General features: G+C 39.1%; 1 protein-coding gene across 1 annotated transcript in view; it reads right to left on the bottom strand.

Moving 5' to 3' along the window:
- Positions 1 to 26,154, bottom strand: part of ntng2a (netrin g2a) — a 62,964-nt gene that overhangs the window by 28,052 nt on the left and 8,758 nt on the right. The window contains exon 3 of the mRNA XM_079897229.1: positions 24,956 to 25,599. Coding sequence (XP_079753355.1) covers positions 24,956 to 25,599 — 644 coding nt within the window. The remainder of the gene's footprint in view (positions 1 to 24,955; positions 25,600 to 26,154) is intronic.

The following is a 26,154-nucleotide window of genomic DNA, read 5'->3' as shown; positions in this document are numbered from 1 at the left end:
GGTGAAAATAAATTCACAGAACACATCCCTTGAACTGTATCTTTATCCTAACTTAAAGGTTTTTGTCACTGGATTCATTGGATTTTTATTTATTATTCAGGTTGGATGTCTTGCTGATAAAAGAAAAATCATGCATATACAGTACGTTGTCACGATCCCTGTACTGTCTTGTGTTTTGTAGGACTTTTATGTTGAAGTATATTCTTAGTTCCCCATTGTTTCTGTGTTCACTTCCTGTGATTGGTTCCTGTTTTGCCTTGTACCTTGTTTGTCACCATAGTTACCCTCATTAGTTCCCATGACATCAATCACCAACACCTGTCCCTCATCAGCCCCTTGTTAACCAGTCTATTTAAACCTCTGTGCTTCAGTTGTTGTTTGGGTGTTGTTGCTGTTTGTGTATTCCTGTCGTTGTGATCCTGCCTTCTCTTTGTGGATTTTACCTTTGTTCCTGGATTATTTTGCGTTTATGTTTGTCTATTAAAACTTGTGCTTGCATCTGGATTCCCTCTCTGCCTCATCCCTGCTTACACGTTACATACGTCTCCTTGTGTTGCTTAATTATCATTCTGACTTGAATACTTGTATGTGATCATTTTTGTAAATAACAATAATGACAAAAATGTATAACTGGTATAAACAGTGTATAGATAGCATATGCAACTTGAAGGTTTTACAGAATATGGCAGGAAATCTTTTTAAAATGATTTTACGGAAAATGAGATAGAAGGGGACACATTCACCTACAGTAGACTTCAGTTGGTTCACCATCCATCCCCCTATGAAACTGCTGTAAGTGCAATTTCTGCACAACATATGGTGACAAATGGAATTACAACCATAGCGATTGTTTCCAAAGAGGTTTCCCAAAGGTTTACGGTCAACAGATTAATAGATCGTAACCTTCAGACTCTCACAAATCCTTCCCTCACGGGTCAAAATGACCCGAATGCATTAAAATTACACTTCTTAATTTTTTGTCCAAAAAGCTTATATAATTTCATTTTGATAATATTTTTTGTCCTGCATTGTAAATACGTTGAAATCTTACCACTTCAGATCTGAGTGTTGTCTGCATTGTCACTGATTGATTTTGATTGAAAATTGAGGGGAAAACATTGCCCCATTATGCTCCCCATTGCCCCAGTACATGCATTGGGTATGTTCTATGGTCTCATCCCTTCATGACTGTGTGTGTTCTGGTTTATGCCAGTGTTTTTTGTTAGTTTAAAAAAAAAAAATTCCCCATTATACCCAATTCCCTATTCATTCCTATGGGAGTCAAATTGACCCCAAGGGAATCTCTGAAGAGAGAAAGTAGTTTGCAAATTTGTTTAATTGATCACATTAAATTAAAACAATTGAGAGCTCTAGTTTAAAGGTGCATTGCGCAAGTCTCTGAGTTTTTGCAGAACTATGCCCCCTCTGGCGGCAAGCGAAACTGCAACCAGAAGTGTGCACGCTCACGGACAAAAGTTTTCTTTTTTTTATCTTACGTGGAGTTTGCGTTGGTGTTTGAAATGAACTACAAGCCGGTCTCTTAGAATCCATCTTCTACGGAGAATGGCGGCGAATACACAAACCTGCCAGACATAGCCAGGTGAGCGTGCCGTGAACGCGCATGACGTCACGCCCAGTCTAAAATTCCGGCCCGAATCCCTCTTATTTATTTTACTTTACAGGATTATAGAGACAATCTCAGTGATCAGAGAAGGGCTCATTCAGCCCATCAGGCAATTGTTTAAGCATGTATGGGTTAGAAAACGGGTATTTTTTAACATGAAAAGTTGCTTAATGCACCTTTAAATAAAAAGTGGTAAAATCTATAAAAATATATAGGCTATATATCACATGAACATGTTTAGAATTCTACTGAATGTAATTCTCTGCCTGGAGCCCCCCTTTGACGTGAGTTTAAACCTGCCATTGCTTAGGTAATGAGGTTTTGGATAAATCTGCACAACTAAAGACAAGTGTGACGCAATTCTCCCCAGGGTGTCGTTTAGTTGAGGAACATTTATAGAATATCATTATGAGCATTTATGCCTTTATGGGATGCGGCGGCTAGATTTCTTTCAAGATTTGTTAAAAAGCGGCAAAGTCTGGTGCAAATAACGGGAGCACGGCGCACTGATGAATACATAGCAGTGGCACTAAACAAACACAGATAGACAGATAAAAGGCTGCCGCTGGAGTCCGTTGCTCTGAAGCAGCTGGAAGCTGCTGTTAATGGGAGCTTGATTGATTTTTCCCACAGTCCTTTCTCACGAGACACCCTGACTATTTATTCTCATTTGCACAGAAGCACTGCCAGGCTCATCATGAGGCACTTACGCAAACAAAAACGGATGGAGGAAAGACGAGGACAATCGGTGCCCGGAGAATCACCTCGGGCTGGCCTAGATTGGTCATTATCACTAGTACCCGACTGACTTATTACCTCCATTTTGAAGAGGACTGAGGAGCAGCGCTGGAAGAGAATGTGGAGAAAGAGTGGCCATTAGTGAACGGTAATGTGCGTCTCCAAATAGGCTGTCCGGCCCATGAACTTGGGGTGTTTGAGAAAATGACCCGATTTGTTAACAAGCTCAACGTCTTGAGCCTCATACACCTTATATTAGCAGTTTTTTTTCCCCATCCTCTATGGATGAGAGGTACAAATTGAACATGACAGCTCTCCAAAAATAAGATTCAACTCAGTTTACACGGTGTTTACAGCGGATATTGATTTATAAGAATCGCTCACTATAGACCGGTGGGTAATTGGCTTCAAATGTTCTTTTCTCTTCCTCAGCCTAATCCTTCCACAGGACCCTGAAAGCTGTGCCCTCCTCTAACGATGCCCGATTCAGACTCCTCCGGTGGTGCGCCTCTCACAGAACTTCCTCGCCTCGCAAAGACGCCTGTTTTCATATTCCTTATTATCGCCTCTCCAGCCCCTTCCCACATTTTTGAAGTATAGCAGCTAAAAAAAAAAAGGTCAACCCCACAATAGCGGATCTGTGGGTTAAAAGGCAGTCACGGGGAGTTCGTTTCTGAATGTCGTCTTTTATTTTTCTCTGCCTTTTTATTTTTTTCCTAGCCTGTGCCGAGGGAGCGGCTAATGAAAAATGCCCCGCTGTTTCCTCCCAATGCCTGAGAGAGCTGCCCATACAATAGTATCACTGAAGGGAGGCGGCAGGCCAGAGACCTCTCCTCTACAGCCCCGTTCCCCATCCTCCACGTAGAGGATTTGCAGTTAAAAGGTTGGAGAGACATGGGAGAGAGAGCGCTCCCCATGAGGCGAAAGGCCCTTCCTGTACCACAGCTACTGATTCGCAGACGACCTTGAAAGCTTTGGCACCGGCAGCTCCTGTAAATTATTCACACAGGATGCAGAAAAGGGCTTCTTTTGCACTCCCGCTCGAAAGGGCGGAAGCCCAAAGCAAGCACCACCGCCTCTCACGTGGAAGACACAGATTAACGGCACGGAGACGGTGAGGAAAGAAGACGGAGAGAGAGAGACAGAGAGTGGTCCTGTGCACATCAAAAAAAGTTGAAGGAGAGAAAGAATAAGGGAGGTCCCTTCATAATTAATTTCTCCCCCCCACGGAAACATCGCGATGGGGCCAATTATTGCCAGAATGTGACTCCATCGCCTGCTGCGTCACTGTCCACAGAGCTCTATCCTTTAGGCATCCTCATGATGCTGAATACAGTGAGATGGGCACACAGTTGTCTTCAAGCTGCTCGGTATTTCAAAACTAATTCTGTGCGATCTGTCCTTTCATAAAACTGCATTTCTGTGGAGATCAACCTATGTTAGTGACAGCACTTTAAAGTAGTAAAGAATACATTTCTATGAAAAAAAAATACTTTTTTAAGTATTTATAATATGGCCATTTGCATTTTGCAACCTGATATGATGTTGTACTTAACTCTTTCCCTGTCAGTGTTTTTGAAAGAAAGTTGCTAGCCAGCGCCAGCACTTTTGATCATTTTTTTTTTATCAATACTCAATTAGGTCTAATGTGGGCAAGTTTCATAAAAAAAAAAAAAGAAACATTTTGAGCAAAATCGCGTTTCTTGTCAAAGACTTGGATCAATGATTAGATCGCTTCCATCTACACCCCCAAAGCCTCACGGTCCTGGGTCGACATCTCATTCAGTAACATTTGGCAGTTTTGATTTATATGCTGTTTAATGTTGATGATCATGTTATTTTACATATGCATCTGCTTACATATACTATCGCTTGTTTCTGCTTCTTGACATTTTTTTTTTTTTTTGATCAGAAGATTCTGTACTCTTTCAGAAGATGCGTAATAGCGACCCCTACCGCATAACAGTGAAAACACGGAAAGCCAAAAATTTCCATCAATGGCGGAAAAGTTAAAAACACACGTATAAGTTAAAAACACAATGTTTAGTTTACAGAAGGTGGATGCAGTGTAAAGTGTGCGTGTCAGCTCTGGATTTTAGAACTTTTAGAAACATCTTTTCACTATGGATGTGTGAATCTTAAAATTAGAGTCATCAGAAATCGCTCTTCCGCAGATCATGGTGTTTATGATGTAATGTGTGGGCAAAGAAAAGCATTTAACGAAGCACATGTTTTGGTGCAGGAGGGATAGGGCCATTCGACTGAACAGGAACGTCCCGCTGTGATGGCGTTGCACTAGATACAGACCCATACAGAATGGCCGGATGAAATTTTGATGAGCGATGGAGTTCTGATGAAATATTCTGTTTGCCTTCCTGGGACACCCCCTTTTATTCTGCGCCCCTAGGGTGGGGATCTGGGCAGCGGAGATATTTACGCCCGCGGTGCTTGCTTTCAGGGAGGCCGAACGACCCTAATAGAATTTCAAAGATCCCCTTGCGAATGACAACCTGAGGGAGGACAGTTTTCTTTCCCTTTGCTTGTGCTTTCTGCCTCCCTGATAACCTTTTAAAAATGTTTGCGCAAACGTAGTATCTTACACTGTAGGGAAATCCTGTCAAATTGACAGTAAAATGTGCAAGAAATTCAGTGTACATAATATTTGAAAACATTTAAACCATTATGGGAATTTTAATTTCTGTCTATTTAACTGAACATATTAGGGGGGGAAAGGGAAAAACGCTTTTAATGTAAGGTCACAGAGTCATTTTGTATTCTTTCCCCTTTACAGACATAACAATCAGTCGTTTGAAGACGTTGTTTCATCTTTGTCTTAATGAGGTAAATACCTGAGCATTACACTATGAACCTTTTGTCAAAGAGACACTGGAAGCACACTTTCATGTCATGTTCGTGCTTGGAGTCTAACAAGATATACAACATAATTAGACAAGCTGATTGTGACATTGTTTGTGAATGTGTATTATTATGTATTTCAGAGTAAACATGAATGCATTTTAGTTAGGGCTGTCAAAAGATAACATGTTAAATTAATTCCTGCCATTACTGCATGTTTGAACATTATAACCGTTTCTTTCTTTTCTTTGAAATTAACTAATCAAAACCTTTGGAACTGGTCAGAGCATGTTTGAAGCATCAACTACATGTGAAACACCAGTGGAGGACTGCAGACCAGCAGTAAAAACAACTTTACGCATGTTAGAGCAAGTCCAAATGTGAGGAAGGTTGTGTATTATTCAGTCTTTGCACATTTGCATTGAGTTTCATGTTTGCGTTTCCCATTCGCTTGGATATAGTTAGAGAAATATATCTGTGCTATTGAGATGAGTTGAGATCACTTGTACTTTTAATTGCCAAACCCAATAAGTTTAAGCCTATTATTTTAAGCCTTTTATTTCATGTTATTAAATGAAAATAGTGTTAGATTGTGATCACATTGATTTTAATTGACTGACTTTCCCAATTGCAGATTTTTTCTTGTGGAAGTAAAATCTGAGGGACATTTATGCTGGAAATTTCAGAAACAAAAGCTCAAAAAGTGCAGTTTTGTTCTGGCTCTGTTAATGGCTAATTGCATTAGACGTATTCTGAATGTCGTGAGGTGGGGTGGGGGGGCTTCTGAGGGGGTTTTCGATTTTCATCCATCATAAAAAGTGATGGCTGGGCTCAGGGTAAAAGGCATGGGTTAATTTAATCATACACAGCCACGAGAGTGCATCATTAGTCATATAATACCCACTTCTGTGCGGAAAGATGGATGAAAACAGACTCTGGTGGATGGGTTAGCTAGATCAATGCATATGTAAACAGACAAGTATTCGGCCGCAAACTAGAATGAAAATGAATGTTGGTTGATTCTTTGGGGTTGGGTTATTGGATGGCTCTGGCTTGATCCAGCTCTCACAATCAGTACGTTTGAACGCTGGCTTTGAAGGTGCCTTTTTATTGTCAGATATAGATGTCAATAGTTTGGGTGAAAAAAAATCTTCAAATATCAAACTTATTTCAAAGCTTTCTTATATAGCTTTGATGCTAAATGCATCAACATATTGTATTTTCATTTCACAAGTCTTGCCTTAGCCATGAAATTGCACTTTGTACTTTTATCAAATTTCAAACTTCTCACCACCTGGGTTTGTAGAAAACTCAGTAACATTCATTGTAGGATCCAAAATTGTTTAAAGGTGGAGTGAGTAATTGCTTTGGTACTCGCGCCAAATAACAGAATAGCAAAACTAGAAAAAATTCACTTAATATTTGCAGCGCTTAAGCTTAATTCACCGAAGTTTTAAATGCGATAAATTAGAGATTTCAGTTAAGTCATTGTCATTCTTTAAGGAATTTGTATATAATTATAAGGAATTTGTGTATATATATATATACATATATATATACAGTATATATATATATATACAGTATATATATATATATATATATATATATATATATATATATATTAACATCACTGTTGTTATTATTATTAATATGATTATTTTGATGTTTTTTTTATATATTCTCCTACATGTATTGAAAGGCTGTGGAACAACTTTTACTCTTTATATGGATGTATGTGTATGAATATATATATATATATATATATATATATGTATATATATATATATATATATATATATGCGTGTGTGTGTGTATCTTTGTTTTGTTTTTTTGCTTTTTGTTATGTAATCTCACCTTTGATTTTCTCAATAAAAAAAGTCATTGTCATTCTTTTCAGTTCAAACACACCACCGTTCTATGTAAATTAGGCTCATTAGAGACTGTGGCTTTCTGCAATTAATATTGGCATTCATGCTTTCTCCACGTGCTATCAGAAATGTCCTACTTCCCTCTTCTAAAGTTGTGATTACAAGCTCGTCGTGTTCAAGTGCTTTTTTTGTCGTAGAGAATAGAAATCATGGTGGAAACCAGGTTTATTCTTGCCTATTTCTTTGGGAAATCTTATTAAAGCCAAAAGATAGTCTGTGCTGACGATACTGGAATTTTGGTCGAATACATGCTATTTTCGCTGTGTATAAATTTGTTATTCATACAAGACGAGGCGATGTAGCTGTTGTGGAAAAAACGAATGAAGTCACAGCAGCAATTGTTCTCCTCTCCCCTATGATTGATATTTATGGCACGCCTAACTCAGGTACTGTATCAGTTTCCCAAATATGACTTGAGAGGGCAATAATGTCCAAATACAAATATTCTGATAGGACATGAAGGTAGCATCTATCTATTTTCTAAATGCATGTTATTGATCTTTTTCTGAACGATTCATCCATGCATGTTACTTTTTTTTTCCTCTTTTTTTGGTAAGTTTGGTAAGTAAGTTTGAATTAAACATCATAACTCGATCTTCCCGTGAAACGACAGACTTCTCTCTGGTGACGTGTGCAGGACTTCTCCAATCATTTAGACCGTTTAAACCGTTTAAAGTCGTCCGCAAGCTGCAAGCCATTTCTTAAGAAGTTAAGAAATGGCTTTTTTAACTATGTTTCTAGAAGTTTTCATGTGAGATGTTGATGTGTGTTTGATTTCATTCCCATTATGAACTGCTCGTCCATTTTTGAATATAGAGGACCACAATGGAAATAAGCCTGAGGCTTTATTGTGTATATCCTCGACAATTTTTTTTTAAATGTGTATGGTCTTTTGGGCTTGATTGTACTTGTTTTAACTTTTATTGTCAAATAAATCAAATCAAAAATTTGGGTCCGCTTCCATCCAATCAAAAACCAATAGATAGAACCAAGTCCCCATCCAACTTTTTTGTCTTTTTTGATAATCCATTTCACTCAGATGTACGTCACATTAAAGAAGAAGGTATCTGTTGCTACTTCTGTTGCGTCGCACATTTAACATTGTGCTCATTTAATTTAAAAGACATTTATGTAAATTTTTATAGTTTATGGCTGCAGATATTACTTCAATGATGTTTTAAAAAACAGGTTTATTGAACATCCCATTAGCTGGACAACCGATACTCCCGCCCCAAACTCACTCAAATGGTTGAGCCTTCCTGTGTCAATCTGTTTGGATGCTCAAACATACAGAGCGATGTCAGTGCCGAAGTAAAATGGACAACTCTGTAAGTAACTTGCAATTTTATGTTCCAACCACAGATGGCAATAGAGTGGCCAAAGTTCTGTAGTGCAGCTGGTTCAGGAGAAAGAATTACACACTTCAGGTTAAGAGGTAATTCAGTGTAATACTCAACATTTATAAACTGCTATGTCTTTACATTTGTTTTTTTTTTGTTTTTTTAAATAGTAACTGTGTTTAAGATGCCTAAACGAGTGTGAGTGCAGCTAACAAAGCTACGTTCAGACTGCAGGTAAATGTGGCCCAATTTTTTCTTTTTGTGATTCAGATCTGTTTTCATGAGTGTGAACAACGCTATCTCACGACCAATTCGTATGAATTCGTACGAGTGATAAAAAAGTGGCTAATTCGTATGACCTCACTCGTACGAATTTGTACGATTTGTCTAAACCCACGTGATGGGTAGGTTTAGGGGCGGGGTCAGGAGTAGGTCATTCGTATGAATTCATACGAATTGGCAATTCGTAAAATATGTACGATTTAGCAAAAATCGTACGAATTCATACGACCTCACTCCGTGAGATTTGGCTGGTGTGAATTGCCGTGAGATCAGGCTGGTGTGAACAGTAAACCACATTGAATCTGATCATTTCAATTCCGATTTGGGCCACTTTCATATGTGGTTCTAAATCCAATTCAGGAGATGTTTTGCAATGAGAACTCAGTTTGAACAGTGAAATCGGAATTCATGCGACTTTAATGTCACTCTAGATCAACATTTGTCATAAGTCTGTGCTCATGGGAGTCACTTTTACATGCCCAACGTTATCAAGACAGTTGTGAAAGATAGTTAGTGAAGGACAGTGATGTGTCAGAGCTCATAAGTATTACAGTGACAGCTCTATATACAAGCAAAGCACGAGGGCTCATATCATAAATGTTTAAAAATTCTGCTCTCTTTTTTTGTGTCTTCCTCTTTGTTTTTTAAAATTGCCTGTGTATAAATGTACTGGCTTCCACGGCAGATCACACTATAAATAAAGACTTAATCACTTACTTTAATTTCCTCCGTGCTGCGTGACATCTTTTTATTGTTCTTTTGCGGATCAGTTCTGAACCATGATCTGTTCACACTGGAATCTGATATTGGCCAAATTTAAAACAACAGTGTGAACAGGTATACAAAAAAATCTGATCTGAGCAATAAATCTTAATTGCACTAAGGCTCACAGTGTGAACGTAGCCAAAAAGACTGCAGGGGCTTAGGAGACCATGCCATCTGAATTTCGCACTGCCAATAACCCACAGTATTTTTTTTTTCACTCTTACTCGGTGTGTTTAATAATATATCTTTGCATATGTTACAGCAGTGAGCATGCAGGAAGAGAGGAAGCAAGCCTGAGTTTGCGCCCCTGGCCGCTTTGCTAATGTAACCTTAGCAGAAGAGTAACTCAGGCCAAGGACTCATCTTTGATGGTCAGCGCTGATGGTGTTCGGCTTTTTAGAAGCAAACTCGCAGAGCTCCTGTGGGAATACTGTAAGAGCAGCTCTGCCAAGACCTGAGCATTTATAATACATTCTCCGCTCTGCTTCTAACTGTACCGACGTATTGCAAGCATAATCTTCACCTAAAAGTAGGGCAAGTATTACATCACACGAAAGCAACTGCAGACAAAAGCAAAAATTGCAGATCACACATGCGCCCACGCAACGCAGTGTGGTGAAAATCATGACCAAATACACCAATGATGTTTAAATGGAACTGAAGACATAAATAGTGGGCATTTGAAATTTGCCTGTGAAATGATTCCTCTCTCTTGTGCTGGCTGAATTCACTATTCTTGATTGCTGTTAGGGTTTAAGAATTTTAACAAATCCCTAAAGCTAAATATTAAACTTGTGTACAACGGGAAAAAAGAAAAACATACTGATATAAAGTTAATATAACAATTTTAAAGTGCAAATTTGGTTTGTACCTTTATAATACAGTGACAAGCACCTAAAAACACAGGTGGTAATGAGAAAGCCACATTTGGAATCAAAGCTCATCACAAGTAGCTTTTCCACAAGCTGAGGTAAGTACTAGTGTATAGAAGGTGTACAGTGTCATACACACAAATACAAAGCACCATCATGGTAACACACGACACTAAAATAATGCAATAAACATTAATTTAAAGCTACACTGTGTAACTTTTTTAGTTGATTCTTAGCAAAAAACACTTAGTTCTTTCAAAAATATATGTGCTCATTAATGTGTATTTACTTCTTTCAAGTAATAAAGTATTCTCGTAAGTTTATAATCTGCCATTGAAAGTACATACGGGTGAGGGGTTCGAATGCTGGTCGCCATGTTGCCCCTCCATCTTGAAACTACTTTAGCCAAAGAGGGACATACCAGTAAATTAAAGCTTCGCCTTTCGCGCTTTACACTCAGTGACGCAGAGACGAATGCGAGGGGGAGATTACTCGCGAGCTCGCGAGTGCCGGCAGATTTGAAAGATAGTGTGGTGTGTGTGTGTGTGTGTGTGTGTGTGTGTGTGTGTGTGTGTGTGTGTACTCACATTTGAAAGAGAGAATTAAAACGTCAACGCGACAGACAAATCAGCAAGACCATAGTCAATATTGGAGTAACTTTTCCCAGATGGAAAGAGCTCATGAGGAGAAAATATTTTAAAACGGACGGCGAGGTTGCCTGCTTTCTTCTCGACAGGTAATTCAGCCTGTTGTAATACATTTGTGTAAATTCGAAGTTTTATAGTTGCTTGTCTAACCATAGCATAGTTGTGCATAACGCCAGAACGACCTCTAGTATAACTTCATCCTCGCGTCAATGGTGAAAAAGTATTGTTTACCTTGTAACATAAATCTGTGCTGCGACGGATCACAGGTGATGAATAGTTTTAAAGGTGCAATTTTTTAAGCTATATATATAAAAAAAAGGACACTGTAAATTTTAGTTATTTTTAATTGCTTTTACTTTGTACACATTGTAACGTTAGCCTTAATCTGATTATGCTGGGATAGCCGATTCCAAGGGTGACGTTTACCTCCTGACATCTGTCCTGTAGTTTTATTCATTTTAGACGTATTGTTTATTATTGTCATGGACGAAGTGATAACTGGAAGCCATGTTAATCTTGGAATAATACGGCCACCGTAGGAGTTAAAACGCCCTCGAAATTGAGAGGAACAGAAACTAATATTCACTGGGTAGTCATATACAATTTCACCGCTAGATGGGGGAAAAATCACACAGTGTAGCTTTAACAACATAAGATATAACATAAAACCCTAATGTACAAAATACAGTCATTTCAATGAAAAACTAAATGAAATGGGGGTCAATTTACATTTTTTCTCTGTAAATTATAAGATGACTTGTTCTTTTTTACTTCCAACAACTGCAATTGTAAAAATATTTCACTGTAAAATGATATGAAATGCCCTTTTAGATTGATTAGTTTTTCACCGTATATAGTGTATAAAAGTATACTTTCCGTTAATCAATTAACAGGTTGTACCGTACCATTTTTACACTTTTTACCATTAATATACTGAATTTGTTTACAGTGTACATACTCCATGTGACTAGTTGAGTTGTGCTATAGCTTTTCTAAGTAACGCCTCAGTTACTAATGTGACCGTCGTTCCCTGAAGGAGGGAACAGGAGACGTAACGTTGAAGTGACAACGTAATTGGGATCACTTCAGGGTGCTCTATCAACTTCGAGTGTCTACAGAACAAGCCAATGAACGTTGGCGTGCGTGAATCGCGTCACGTATCCGCTCCATGTGGAGGGATGCGGGTGCCATTTGGAGCCCGTCTCTGAAAGAGCAGGTCCTCTCTCTCAGAGGAATGGGCCAGGGAGGGGCTGTCGCGAGGAGCACTAGTTCCGGGAACCAGGTCCGGTTGGGCCAATATGCCGCAACGAGCAAGACCTGCTCCTCGTCCTCCCTGACTTTGCACAGGGTCTGTGCAAGAAGGCTCACTGGGGGAAACACATATTTGCGTAGGCCCTGGGGCCCGCTGTGGCCTTCAGGTTTCAGAAACTGCTCTTTTTTTTAAATTGTGGGAACAAAAACAAAAGGAAACAAAAGATTCTCCACCCAGCCCTCCACCGGGGGAAGGATCGGCGCATTCACCATGTCCTGAAGAGCAGTCTGATCCACCTCTGGGTTGCCCATCTCAGAGTCGTTTGTACCTTCGCTTGCCTCCTGATTTGGCAGCGGCCTGGATGGGCGGGGTCGACTTCCTGCGGCTTGCACCACGCTGAGGCCTAGGTGGTTGCTGCTGCTGAGGCTTTGCGTGAGCGGAGGACGCCACAGAAGGTCGAATTCGGCGACGAGCAGACAGAGGGACTGCGGTACCATCTGGGGGAGCTCCCGGAGGAGCTCTGGGTCAGAACCACCCACGTGCATGCCCATGAGCGCCTGGGCCTGGTGGACCTGCAAGAGCGCCATGGCATGCAGGGCGGAAGCAGCCTGTCCACAGGCTCTGTAAGCCTTCACCGTGAGACCGGACGAAAACTTACACGACTTGGACAGGAAGCGGACACTGGACACAACTGCATCGCAACGGCACACTCCACTGGCGGGAGATCCACATACCCCTTAGCTGCTCCGCCATCGATGGTGATGAGGAGGGAGGAGCCACTAGGACGGCTTCTGGCACTATACAGTGCCGTCCACGACCTAGTGAGCTCCTCATGCACCTCCGGGAAGAAAGGCACCGGGGCGGTGTGCTGAGAACCAGCACGGCCCGCCCCGAGAAACTAATCATCCAACCGAGAAGGTTCGGCCCGGGAAAGCATAGCCGCTCATTCTGGATCGGACTCGGGCAACGCTACACTCCCTGAAGGAGGTAACGCAGCCGAATCCTCATCTCCAGAGGACTGAATCTCCCCCTCTGATGCTGCGACCGACATCTGATCATCAGGAGGAGCCCCATGTGACACGACTGCTCGTTCATGTGAAGGACAAGCACGCTCTTTTGGAAGCTCCAGTGGCGGCCGCGTTTGAAAGGCGTGAGGGGTCCAGAATAGACACTAGATCGGGGCATAGGCGAGGGGACTGCACCTCCCTTGAGGTAAGCGAGTCTTGATCTTAACGCAGCCATAGTCATATTCCCGCAATGGGAACATGAACTATTCACAAAAGCTGTCTCAGCGAGCTGAATGCCCAAACACGAGAGGCAACTATTGTGGCCGTCTGCTAGCGCCAGGGAACGACCGCACCCAGAAACGCACAAGGGGAATGACATCCTGAAAAGGACGCAGGGTTGCTTGTGTTGCTATAGTAGTTGAAAATAAAAAAGAGAAAATAAAAACTCTTCCCACGCTGAGGCGCCCAGGGGTATAGAAATTCTGATGTACTTCAAATGCTCTCGTTACTTCTCACATGAAGAATAAATGGATTTGTAACATTCACTTTGTACTGTCCAGTGTAGACAGCTTCAAGCTGTTGTGTCCAGTGTAGAAACGGTGTTAGTAACCGCTATTGCAGTGGTCAGCAATAATATCTGGCCTGCGCCCGCAGCCAGATTATTTTAATAGCGGCTGGTTCTGAAATAGATCTGTCATGACAGCAACAATTACTCACAGTTACTTCATCTTTAGTGATTTTGCCTTCAAAATAAAAGTATGAGAACGTTTTTGCAGCAATGTTTTATTTTATTGAGAGCTTTTAATTTGAAAAGTTCTGAAAGACATTCAAAAGAGTCTGTGGATCGCTTCGTTGCAGATAAGACACACCGGCTTTGCACTCACAAAACTAGGTAAGATGAATGCATAGTTGTCTTTCCATTCTTCTTTGTATGCCCTATTTTCGCTGTCAACTTTCCTCTTTAGACTCTTTGATAGTGCCATTTTCTCTCACCAGCTAGCTTAAATGTTAACATCAATCTGCACACGACGTAAATGCATACCTCCAGCACACAAACAATACAAAAAAATGCAGTTTAGTGCGTGAAGATGCCAAGGAATAATTCTGAGTGTAAAAGTAGGCTACGTCAAATAATTATTACAATAAGTAAGGCTCCATTGTGTAACAAGCAAATTAAAATGATACACATTTATTATTCACAATATGGAAAGAGGAAAAAAACATAGTTCGTTAAGAGCATGACTCATGCTATTAATGGGCTTACTCAAGTCCTCTTTTATTTATTTTTTGTTATTTTTATCCATTCCGCATCTCCCACATATGTGTTTTAGCAAGGCGATCTGTGTTGCAAGTTGGTGAATGAAGATACTTGCCAGGTTACATGTCACTACTGCTTTATTAATTTATCCAGTGTAAAACCTGGACAACGCCACACAAATGTAGCTTTTTGTTAATGACTGTCCTACTACAGGATTTAACACAGAGTAACAGCTCCACTCACAAAAGACACTGTATCAGTCTGTCACAGGCAATTCTAGTTGAATTCATCAATTATGCATAAAATTATATTTGAAATTGAATCACTGATTCAAGAAATTCGTTCAAAAACGCTGATTCATCCAGTAATGAAACAAGTGATGTATTTATGAGTGATCATTGAATCAGTCAGTTAACATTTTAAATAGACTGCAGCAATTAACATTTCGTCAGAACTTCTAGTAAATTACATGATATTTTGTGTATGTTCAGAATCGTGGGAGAATAATGATCTCTGTTTGAAACAAAAAAATCCAGAATTGTGCAGCTCTACCACATAGTGTACCTTAGCAACCACCCAGAACACTAGCAGAAAAAAAAATTGTGTTTACTAAATGTAATTCTATAGAAGGAACCCAAAGATTGCATATTCTCTCTATACTTCAAACCTTGCAGAATTTTTTTTTTTCTGCTGTGGGACTATTGGCTCAGTATGGTAAGAGATGCACACTAAACAAGATGAAAAAAGAGAATGTGAGATTAAACCAAACGTGCATGAAAATGCAGCACTATAGATTCAGTTCAAACGCAGCACACGCTGAAGCATGGAGCTCGCTCAAGGCTCTGTCCAAAGGAAACTTAGCTCGTGCTTGCCTCTTCAGATGTGTCCGACTGCCTTTGAGAGGGGGGCTTCATTGATCTGTTGACACAAACTACTTGCATGACTGCCCTCAGAGACTTTCAAGCGTTCATTTTTACAGATTTTTTGTTGTTATTTTGTCATATTTTTTTCTTTTGACAAAAAATGTACTTGAAAGGTAGTAAATATTTTGTCATGTCTCATTCATTTTAGTCCAGTTACCTCTGAATGAATTGGTATATTTTAAGTCAATGTAAATAGAAAAAACATGTGAATCTAACAGTCTAAACTATCATCAAATATTTAATTTGAATGTGTCAAACATACAGTACAGTTTGAAAGTTTAGGGGTCAGTAAGATTTTTGTTTTATAATTTAATAGTTTAATTCAGCAAGGACACATTCATTTAATCAAACGTGACAGTAAAGACATTTATAATGTTAATTTTTTTTGTATTTTATATAAATGCTGTTCTTTTGAGGGGGGGGGGATATCACGGTTACACAAATATATTACGCAGGACAACTGTTTTCAACATTGATAATAAGAAATGATTCTTGAGCAGCAAATCAGCATATTAGAATGATTTCTGAAGGATCATGTGACACTGAAGACTGGAGTAATGATGCTGAACATTCAGCTTTGCCATTACAGGAATAAAAACCATTTTAAAATGTATTTAAATAAAAAACAGTTATTTTAAATTTTAATAATATTTCACTATGTTTTTATTGCATTTTTTTTTTATCAAATAAATGCCACCTTGGTGAGCAAGAGAGACTTCTTTCAAAAACATTCAAAAATCTTACCGACCCTAAACTTTTGAAAAGTAGTTTAAAAGTGACCATGTTTGCAAAACTTAAAGGTCCCATTGCATGGATTATTTTATTATTTTAGAATGGTTCCTGGGGTGCCCTTATAATGTTAGTATGTTTTTTAGATCTAAAGTTTTTTGAAATTTAGAAATAAAAGGCATATTTCCTAGCCTGATTTTAGCCTCTGATTTGAACGCTCTGTTTGAAGGGGCGTGTCTGCTGGGAGACTTCAGTGTAAACGCCCACTGCTGTGATTGGCTGACATGCTTGCATATGAAATATCTCGCATTACATGTGGAACTCTCTCTAAAACTTTTACTATTACAGCTATTATACGTTTTTACTATTACAGCTATCGGGATTAACAAATCGTGAGAAGTTTTTTAAGTATTTAGATCTATTCCCATCACATAAAAGGTTGCAGTGATGAGCATTGAGCAGATGACAGCCTGTTGATCGCATGAATGAAGATCTTATCATTGCAACGCAGTTTCTGCACTCTCACTAATGCAAACATGAGGTAAGTACAGTAAGAGCTTCGTTGTGCAGTGTAACAGCGGCATTGATTTCATAACGAGTTTTGGCAAGTGTCCAGATAAACTCGCGCTGTGTGATTGACAGCTTGGGCGATTGGAAAGGGATTGTTCTTTGATCGCTTTCTGTATATATATTAATCACAGTTTAAGTAAGATTATTTTCATCCTACTAAGAGAAACGACGTGAAGATGATCATTTAGTCACTGGCTTGATTCACTGATGCATAAACAGCATTGAACGACTTTGAGATAAATATTATCTGTCTGAACTTGAACAATTACACATCAGACATTCACATAACCCACTGGTTCTTCAGAGGCTCGGATGAAGGAACTAAAAAAAATACTTTTGTGTTCATTTGTACATCCAAACACTGAGCATCTGCCATGCTTCGCTCGTTTGCAAGCCATGATGTCTCTCGAGGAAAAACCAACATCGCGCTCGCGCAGCTCATTTTCTCATGTGCGGGCCAAATTCTCTTTGCGGGCAAAGAAGAGAAAGAGGAGGTAACCTTTCCCCTTATGACGACATACTGTAAGGGGAAGATTTCTAGATTCGCCCGTCTGGGCTTTCATTTTCTCAAAAATACCCAGGGCTTGGTTTACACCCATCAAAACGTCTAGCCACTGGGGGACCATATAGGCAGGCTAGGGGAACTCATATTAATGTTAAAAAACCTCATAAAGTGACATTTTCATGCAATGGGACCTTTAAGCTTCTGAAATAACATGAGTAGCATATAATGAGTATACTTACTTGGCATACTACAGGTTACTGTGTTGTGTTATTAATCACATTAAATATTTATAAGATATACATGTGCAAAATTTGTAATAAATATTTTTCTATGTAATTTTCTTGTCTCCCGGCAGGACTCTCCATTTCTGCTGATGTCACTCACAGTAGGCAGTACAGGCTGTTGGACAATGCTAACCAATAACCAAACAGATATTTAACTTGGTCTGGCTCCATTGTGGTATGTAACACAATCCAATCAGTTCCCTGTGGATGAAATCAAGGCCTGTTTTGCATTTTCACTTAGAAATATGTTACATTATATAAAATGGTTTGAGAATGACTATTCAAGTTGATTTTAAATAGCTAGATGGGAATATCTACACCAGCATCCAGAACACAACATGCGCTGGTGTTTTCAGCAGGGATGTCGACGATGGGCAAACGATGGCCTGTCAGGTCATTCACGGCACAGTGCACTGTAGACACTAAGCAACTGTCAGCACGTCTGTATATTGACAGGTCCCAGCTGAACAAAGTAACATATTACAAAAGCTATGCCGATAAGATAGGCGCGTGACTGTCTATGTGATTTAGATTCTGACCACCGTAAAGGGATGTGGGGAAGTTTCTGTAGGGTGTACAGTAGAGAAGAGCTCTCATTCGGATTATCCTAACATTGCAAAGTGCTCAGCTAATCCACTTTTGCTAGTGTTGTGAGCTTAGCATCAGCCTTTGGATTTTTCACACTGCTTTGTTTTTCCAAAGAACCAAAGCAACCACAATGCATTTGAGCCTCAGTTGAGCAGCCTGCAAAGAATCATTCATAAACTCACGTCACGTACGCAGTACGCGCTCAGAGATGTTCCTCAATTCTTACATAAAGGGATTGCTTTGTGTGAAGGAGCAGAGGGAAATTCCCCCACAAGTTATTATCTAAGGGTTTATGATGAAAAAAAAGACACCCTAAAGCAAAAACAGGGTAAAATTAAAATCCGAAAAATTGAAAAATTGGGATGTTGGTGTCCACATGAGACCTTTTTAACTAGCTAACCAGTAGGACCACACTGGCTGATAAACCTCTCCAACTAGTTTTTGCTGTTAACAGCATGGCTAAAAGTGTACTGTGGTAGTCCCATAATAAAGTGATGATGATACATGGTAATATTACGATACTTTCAAATATACATGGTACAACCAAGGTTGTTTTGGAGATTTACCGCTGTAGTACCATGGTATTTTTGGATGCACTTGGCAAATACAATGACACATGAATTTCAGTACTATTGTATATAAAATACAGTAGAATTACCACCTGATGACATTACTGTACTATACTACCAACACAGTAACATTTTTAAATAACACTTACAAAAACATACCATAGTACTAACATGTTTGTCGGACATCCACATAGTAATAGTGTTTTTTGGACATTTATCATAATAGTGCCATGGTATATTTCAAACTAACAGGGTATTACCACCCGATGACATTACTGTACTGTAGAAGATACTGTACAAAAAGATACCTTTAGTACTACCATGTTTTTCAAACATGAACCATGGTATTAGCATGTTTATTTTTTAGCATATACCATAGTAGTACCATAGTATTCCTTGTGAAAATTAACTATGGTTTTACTACAAATAAAACCAAAAAAACATTGTTATTATAGTTAAACTAGGGATGCACCGATATGAAAATTTTGGCCGATACCGATAACCGATAATTCTTTATATTTGAAAGCCGATAACCGATATGTTGGCCGAATTTTTATATAATTTTTGAGAGCCTGATTACAAAAACAAGTCTTATTATTAAAAGCCACTTCCCACGTCCCAAGCACACAATTATAATGTTCTTATTATATATATTTTTGTAGCCTATATGCTCATGTTGCACTTTACTACATATTTTTTTTTTAAGTGATTCCAATAATATGTCAAGCAATTCGAACAGTACGCAGTACGCAAATAATCCATTATTTATCAGCTTTAATATATCGGCCAAATGTTCTTGTCGGGCCGATAACGTTAACATTAAATATGAATATATATCGGCCGATACCGATATGGTGGCCGATATATTGTGCATCCCTAAGTTAAACCATGGTAACCACAAATGAACCATGGTTTTGCTACACTAACCATAGTTTAATTTGTGGTAAAACTGTGGTTATACAAAATGGTAATCAATCTGCCAATAAAGCATGGTTAGTACACTTTTACTATAATAAAACCATGGTACATTTTTGTAAGGGATTTTTGTAATAACTTTGGTGTAAGATGTAAATAACATTAATTTCAATATTATGTGTAACACCGTACAAAGAAATTGACTAAAACGGTACTTTTATAAATGCCATAATACTGAAATTCATGTACTCTGTCTTAACATGGTACTCCAGGACCACCATGGTACTTTTTTGTAAGTGTTTGCTGGTACCAATGCCAAACCAGCACTAACTAGCATAAATCAGTCTGGAGTAATAAGGAAATTCATCAGGGTCAGACAGTATTTCAGTGTTGTTCACTGTTTTTATATGATCTCACGGTGCATTTTGACCTTAGAAACAAATGTTTCAGTGAAAAGAAAGAAGGGCCTGACAGCACCTGACTGGTGTCGTCTGATCTTCCCAAACTGTCCCGCTCCAAATTGCCAATGTTCTCTTTTGACAAGACCTGCCAATGTCTCTCACACCCTCTCTGCCAGTCTTAAACCTTAGATGCAGGGCTCATGTGCCTCTCAAACAGCACAAAATTGCATAAAGAATCAAGAGATGCCATCTGATGTCCAGAGTTTTCACTTCCTTTGGAGGACACCTTTCTGGCAGACTGACATTTTCCTAATGGGACAGATGAAGGAGGTGAATGAGGGTCAGACTGAATAAATGATCCTGCCCAGATCTCAGACACATCTTGCCAATCTCTCTGTCCATGATCATGAGGCCAAAGCTGACTTTACCCATCAGACCCCTGCCACAGGACCTTGACTTCTAAATATCAACCAACACAGATGAACGTTGCATATCACAACCTGAAGCGTCAGTGCAAAGGCTCCATTTGTATGGCTGTGTTTGGATTAGCATGCTACCATACTACACATTCTAGTATGCAATTTATTTATTTTTTACAGTTTCATATACTATTCATATACTGTTTTTACTCATATACATTACCATTCAAAAGTTGAGGGTCATATGTTTGGTTTTTGAAAGAAGTCTCTTAAGCTCACCAAGATCAAAAATACTGTAAAAACAATAATATTGTGAAATATTATTTCAATTTAAAATAATGGTTTTCTACTTTAATATATTTTTAAGTGTAATGTATTCCTGTGACGGCAAAGCTGAATTGTCAGCATCATTACTCCCGTCTTCAGTGTCACATGATCCTTCAGATATCATTTTAATATGCTGATTTGCTGCTCAAGATACATTTCTTATTATTATCAATGTTGAAAACAATTTTTTTTTAAGTCCTAATACATTTTTCCAGGATTTTTTTGATGAATAGAAAGTTCAAAAGAACAGCTTTTATTTTAAATACCATTTATTTTAAATAGTTTGTAACAACGTAAAAGTCTTTTAATGCAAACCTACTGAATAAAATTATAAATTTATTACTGACCCCAACTTTTCAAAAGTAGTGTATATTTGAACAAACTGGAGCAATAATCAAACACACCCACCTCAACTGTCTATCTTATCTTTTTGCTTTTTTAATGATTCATTTGAGTGAATTGATTCAGATTGTTCATGAAAATGAACTGGTCCAAAACCGATTCACTGATTAATTTGAGTTGCTGCACAAAAATCGGTTGAGTTGATGACAATGAATTGAGCAGTTTAATCCAACTTTTCTGAAGAGACTCGATCACTATATGATGAACAGATTGAATTTAGGCTTTTATTCACATACTGTATAAACACTGATCAGCGAACATAAACAGGAGCTCAACCATACTTTGATACGGGAAAACACACTTCATTAGTTCTTGAGGACGCTCAATTGTGCTGCGTAACACGAGAATGAACCTCATTGATTCTCGCATGTCAAGCGAACAAGCTTGAGCTTCCATAATCAACATTTTTTTGCGTCAAATTGGTAGCTGTGTATGTTGTCAATGGAGGGACAGAAATCTCTTTTCTGTAAAAATATTTAAATTTGTTTTTCCGAAGATGAAAGAAAGTCTGACAGGTTTGGAACGACATGAGGTTAAGTAATTAATGACATCATTTTCATTTTTGGGTGAACTAACGTTTAAATGCTACTTTTTGTCAGTAGGTTGAGAAGCTGAAGTGTCAGTAGCTTTCCCAACACTAGTAATAATATAGGAACAGGGAGGTGTGTACAAACTTTTGACGGGTATGTACTTTTCAACTTCTTTCTTTACATATATCACTATGTCTCGGTGTTGTCTGGCCTGGTGATTAAATGGTTGAAAACACAATCACTTACATTTAATACAAGAGCACAACGGCACAATCCAAGTGTGGGTGTGAATCAATCTCTGAGGGATTCTAGATTCTCTACAAAACACCTCTTCATGGTGGTGCTTTCATGATAGAATTTCTGCCCACACACGGGTGATAAAGGCGGAATGATCCTGATGTTGTCCTCATGGCACCTCCGGAGCTTCCTCCATCTCACCTTCCCTCCATAGCCTCTTTGCCAATGTAGGCCCAAGGACATCTCTGAGATGTGAGTTCTGATAGGTTTACACCGACCCGTTTTATTTCCGTTCGACCTTGATCATTCGAAATGCCCTATCAGGTTCTCTGTATATTAACAAAACAGCATTATTTCTCAAAAATCCCTCACGCCAAATTCACCAGCCATCTATGGCGTCTTTGATATGCAGGTTGCAGTATCTTGGTACACTGGATTTTCAGAAGGGTTTCACGGGAGGATTCAGGGATGAAAGGGAAGGGGGAACAGGAACAGGAGATGCATCTGATCAACTCAAGTCTTTGCATAAATTAACATGAACCCTGGGAATGGTGTTTATTTATTTATTTCCTCCCATACCATGTTTAATTAAGGTTCAAGCAATATCTTTGGGATATTTGTCTGATGGAACACAAGCCCACCCTCCCGCTTTCTAACCGTTTCCAAATCCGGTCCATCTACTGGGACGCCTATTTGTGAACTCTTTTTACTGTCTTGTATCTCACGTCAGATTGCAGCAAGCTGGAGAAGGGAGGAGAAGGTGAGGATAAAACGCAAGTCTTTTCTTTTCACGTATTAGTGTTGGGCAAAAAAATGAATCCTACAAGATGAGCTTCACAGGGAGAATGGTTGTGTCTCATTATGTTCACAGACACGTGGCGTGCTGTACAGCACGATGCCTCCTAAACATTTCTTTTTAGCGGGAAAGGGGCTGATCAAGATGATTTTTCACGAATGTCATCAAAGCAGCAGGGAAAAAAAAACAACTGAGGAATATGTTTTCATTGTTCAGTCAGGCTATTTTTAGATGCCTTCTGCAGAAATTTGAGTTAGTAGTATCACTGGCACTTCGGATGAAAAGGCAAACATCATTATCAGAGTGCACGTAACGTCTCCTGGCAAACAAGCCTCAAAATAAAGAGGTAAATAGGGAAATTAACAGCGTACTTTAATTGCTTTAAACAAGTAACACTTCATCTTCCTCAATTAAGGATTCTTGGCCCATGTTATTATAGGCTATTTAGTGTAATCAGCACTGATTATTAGCGAATGCTTGATGGCTGGGGAAATGGGCCGTGATGCAGGAAGTGTCACTGGTCGTAGAGTCTGATCTGATTATTGTGCCCAACACCCACCAACCCCATGGACTCCGTTTAGACGAGTACTCACAGGGCAGGCCATCAGGGAGGCCTTGCCATTTTTATTATTCAAATGCTGCTGAAACGCATCCCAATGTTGTGGAATGAATAAAATAACCCAGGACGATTTTCCGCTGGGTATTAGCTTAACATTTCCACTCCGGCGGTCCTCTCATTATGAAACACTGAAACATCAGTCAGCCCTCTGATAGGCTGCGTTCTGCATGTCCATTTGTCTACTTAAGCCATCCCATTCCCTGTCACCGTTAAAACAATTTCCTCTCTGAAATACCAGAATAAGTATTGATTGAGGGTTTGCATTACCGGAGGTTTGGGCCGTGCATTGATCCCCCTTTGCTGCTGAACATTTTTATCATAGCTGATCACTTCAACGCATAGAACAAATAGTTTAAAATATGCTAAGATTATATACTAAGTAATGCACTAATTTAAAATATACTAAAACACATTATTTTTCACATATTTTACATTGTTGCAGCACCACTCTTCCCAGTCTGTCAATGATGCTCTGTTTAGTTCCTGTTTCTATTGGCCGCTTTTCCACTGCATGGTACGGCTCGCTTAAATAGTACCACCTCGGTTGAGGTGTGAAAATGTGATGTGTAAACAACACTGCAGCTCACTGATTGGTCAGAGAGAATCGTCACTACCAGCGTCATTGGATTCGCGAAACAAGACACCAAACCCGCTTGCAGCAACAGCCACCGTAGAATCATTTGTTTACACAACTTTTTTAAAGGACTTGTTTTAAACAACCGTCACACGCTACTTGAAAAAAGAAATGGCTGAATCGTGGTCAGTAGATGAGGTGCAGACGTTCCTCTCGTTTGTAGCCGAGGAGTGGATGATGTCACGGCAGTAGGTGGCGCAACTATATATCAGTCTATAATGCCACCCTCTTTGAAGCGGTACTAGTGGAACTCGGTTTGGAAAAGCAAACCGAGACAAAGCGAGTCGTGCCATGCAGTGGAAAAGCGCCATGTGAATGTGCTCTGATTGGTCAGCTGGACCAGTGTGTTGTGATTGGTCAACCGCTTCAAACATGTTTCAGAAATGTCATGCCCCTTACCATAACCATGAGTTTCAACACACTAGAAACGCAACTCAAACAGGCCTCGCCCCCTTTATTTTGTGTATGCTTTGGATTATTTAAATGAGGAATATTGTGACGTACGTTCCCGGAAAAAAAGACTACAATTGGGGTGTTTCAGGGAGTTCATAAACAGTGCTTACTGATATAGAAAATAGCTCCCTTTCGAGTGACTTTATGATTTGTAACTTTTTAGACATTTTCATGTTCAAACAGCAACATTACACACTAAAGAAAGTTGAAAATGTAAAAAAGCATAATAGGTCCTGTTTAATTATATTATGTCCAATGTATTTCTTTGAACTATGATAAAACAAAATTCAACTTTTTAAAATATTATTTTCACCCGTGTTGTGCTCTTATACCATTCTCTCTCTCTTCTCCCATAATTTCCTGTCATATCTCTACTTTTTCTCAAAAAAAAAGACAAAAAAAGCCTAAAAAAATGAGTGATGAAGCCATTTAAAAAAGCAACAACTATCCATGAGTAAGACAAACATAATGTTGTGCATCATTACCTTGCTGGTATGTCGATATTGGAGATGGCGTAAAAGTACTTGAGCAGGTTGTCTCTCTGTACGTATGTTCCTCCGAGTGCCGGTCTCAGCAGCCGAAGCCTCAGGTTGGTGAAGGTGAAAAAGTCTCGGAGGCCTTTCATACTCTCCATCCGTGTGTATAAGTTGTCCATGTTTTGCAATTTTGTCCCAGCAAATATGGCAAAGCGTTCCCGGACCTCAAACTGCACGTTCTTTTCATTCTTGGAACCGACCCAACGAGAGTATTGCTCAGTACAAATGACTCTGGTCACGTTAGTTGCCGACAGATCCTGCACTCTCTTTGGAGACATCCCGAAGGTCTCGAAGCAGTCATCAGCGTAGTACTGGTAGGGATGCCAGGTTCGCCCATAGTTCAGGGACTTGTCCAGCACCATTATTGTGGGCCGCCCGTACTCAAAGGTTATCTGGATGTCATCTGTTAACTCAAGGCTTTTGTTCCAGGATAAGGATATGTTGGCCAGAAGAGGCTCGGGATATCGACCCCATGTTACAGTCTGCCAGTACGTGATGAGTCCAGTTCGCTCACGATCTTTCATCAGCTCTGGAGGATGGGCGAGTTCTTTAGTGGAGGCATCGCATTCATCACTACACAGGTATGGGTTTTCCTACAGACAAAGATAAATAAAATATCAAATAAAGAGTGGTACAAAATTAAGGAAGGATAACTAAATAATAATAAAAAATAAACTACTATTACAGATTAAAATATACATATATGATTTGTTGCATGTTTTATAGCTATAAACTACCACCAAAAAGTTCCCTAAAGAAAAATCACGGTTTCCACATAAATGCACATAAAAAAACAGTTTTTAACATTGATAATAATAAAAGAGTAGCAAATCAGTCTATTAGAATAATTTCTGAAGGATCATGTGGCACTGAAGACTGGAGTAATGATTCAGATGATTCATAAATTCAGATTTGCATCACAGGAATAAATTGCATTTTAAACGATATTAAAATAGAAAATAGTTATTCTAAATTGTTATAATATTTCACACAATTACTGTTTATACTGTATTTTTTGATCAAATAATTGCAGCTTTGAGACTTCTTTAAAAAAAAAAAAAAAATCTTATTGACCAAAGTGGTCACTACACCATGTGTTTATAAATATATATTATTTATGCGCTAAAATATATAATCATCGATTTTTA

This window comes from Squalius cephalus (genome assembly GCF_949319135.1).
Source record: "Squalius cephalus genome assembly, chromosome: 16".
In the NCBI taxonomy this organism is placed as follows: Eukaryota; Metazoa; Chordata; class Actinopteri; order Cypriniformes; family Leuciscidae; genus Squalius; species Squalius cephalus.
The sequence above is the reverse complement of the archived record's forward strand: the minus strand, read 5'-3'. Positions and strand labels throughout refer to the sequence as shown.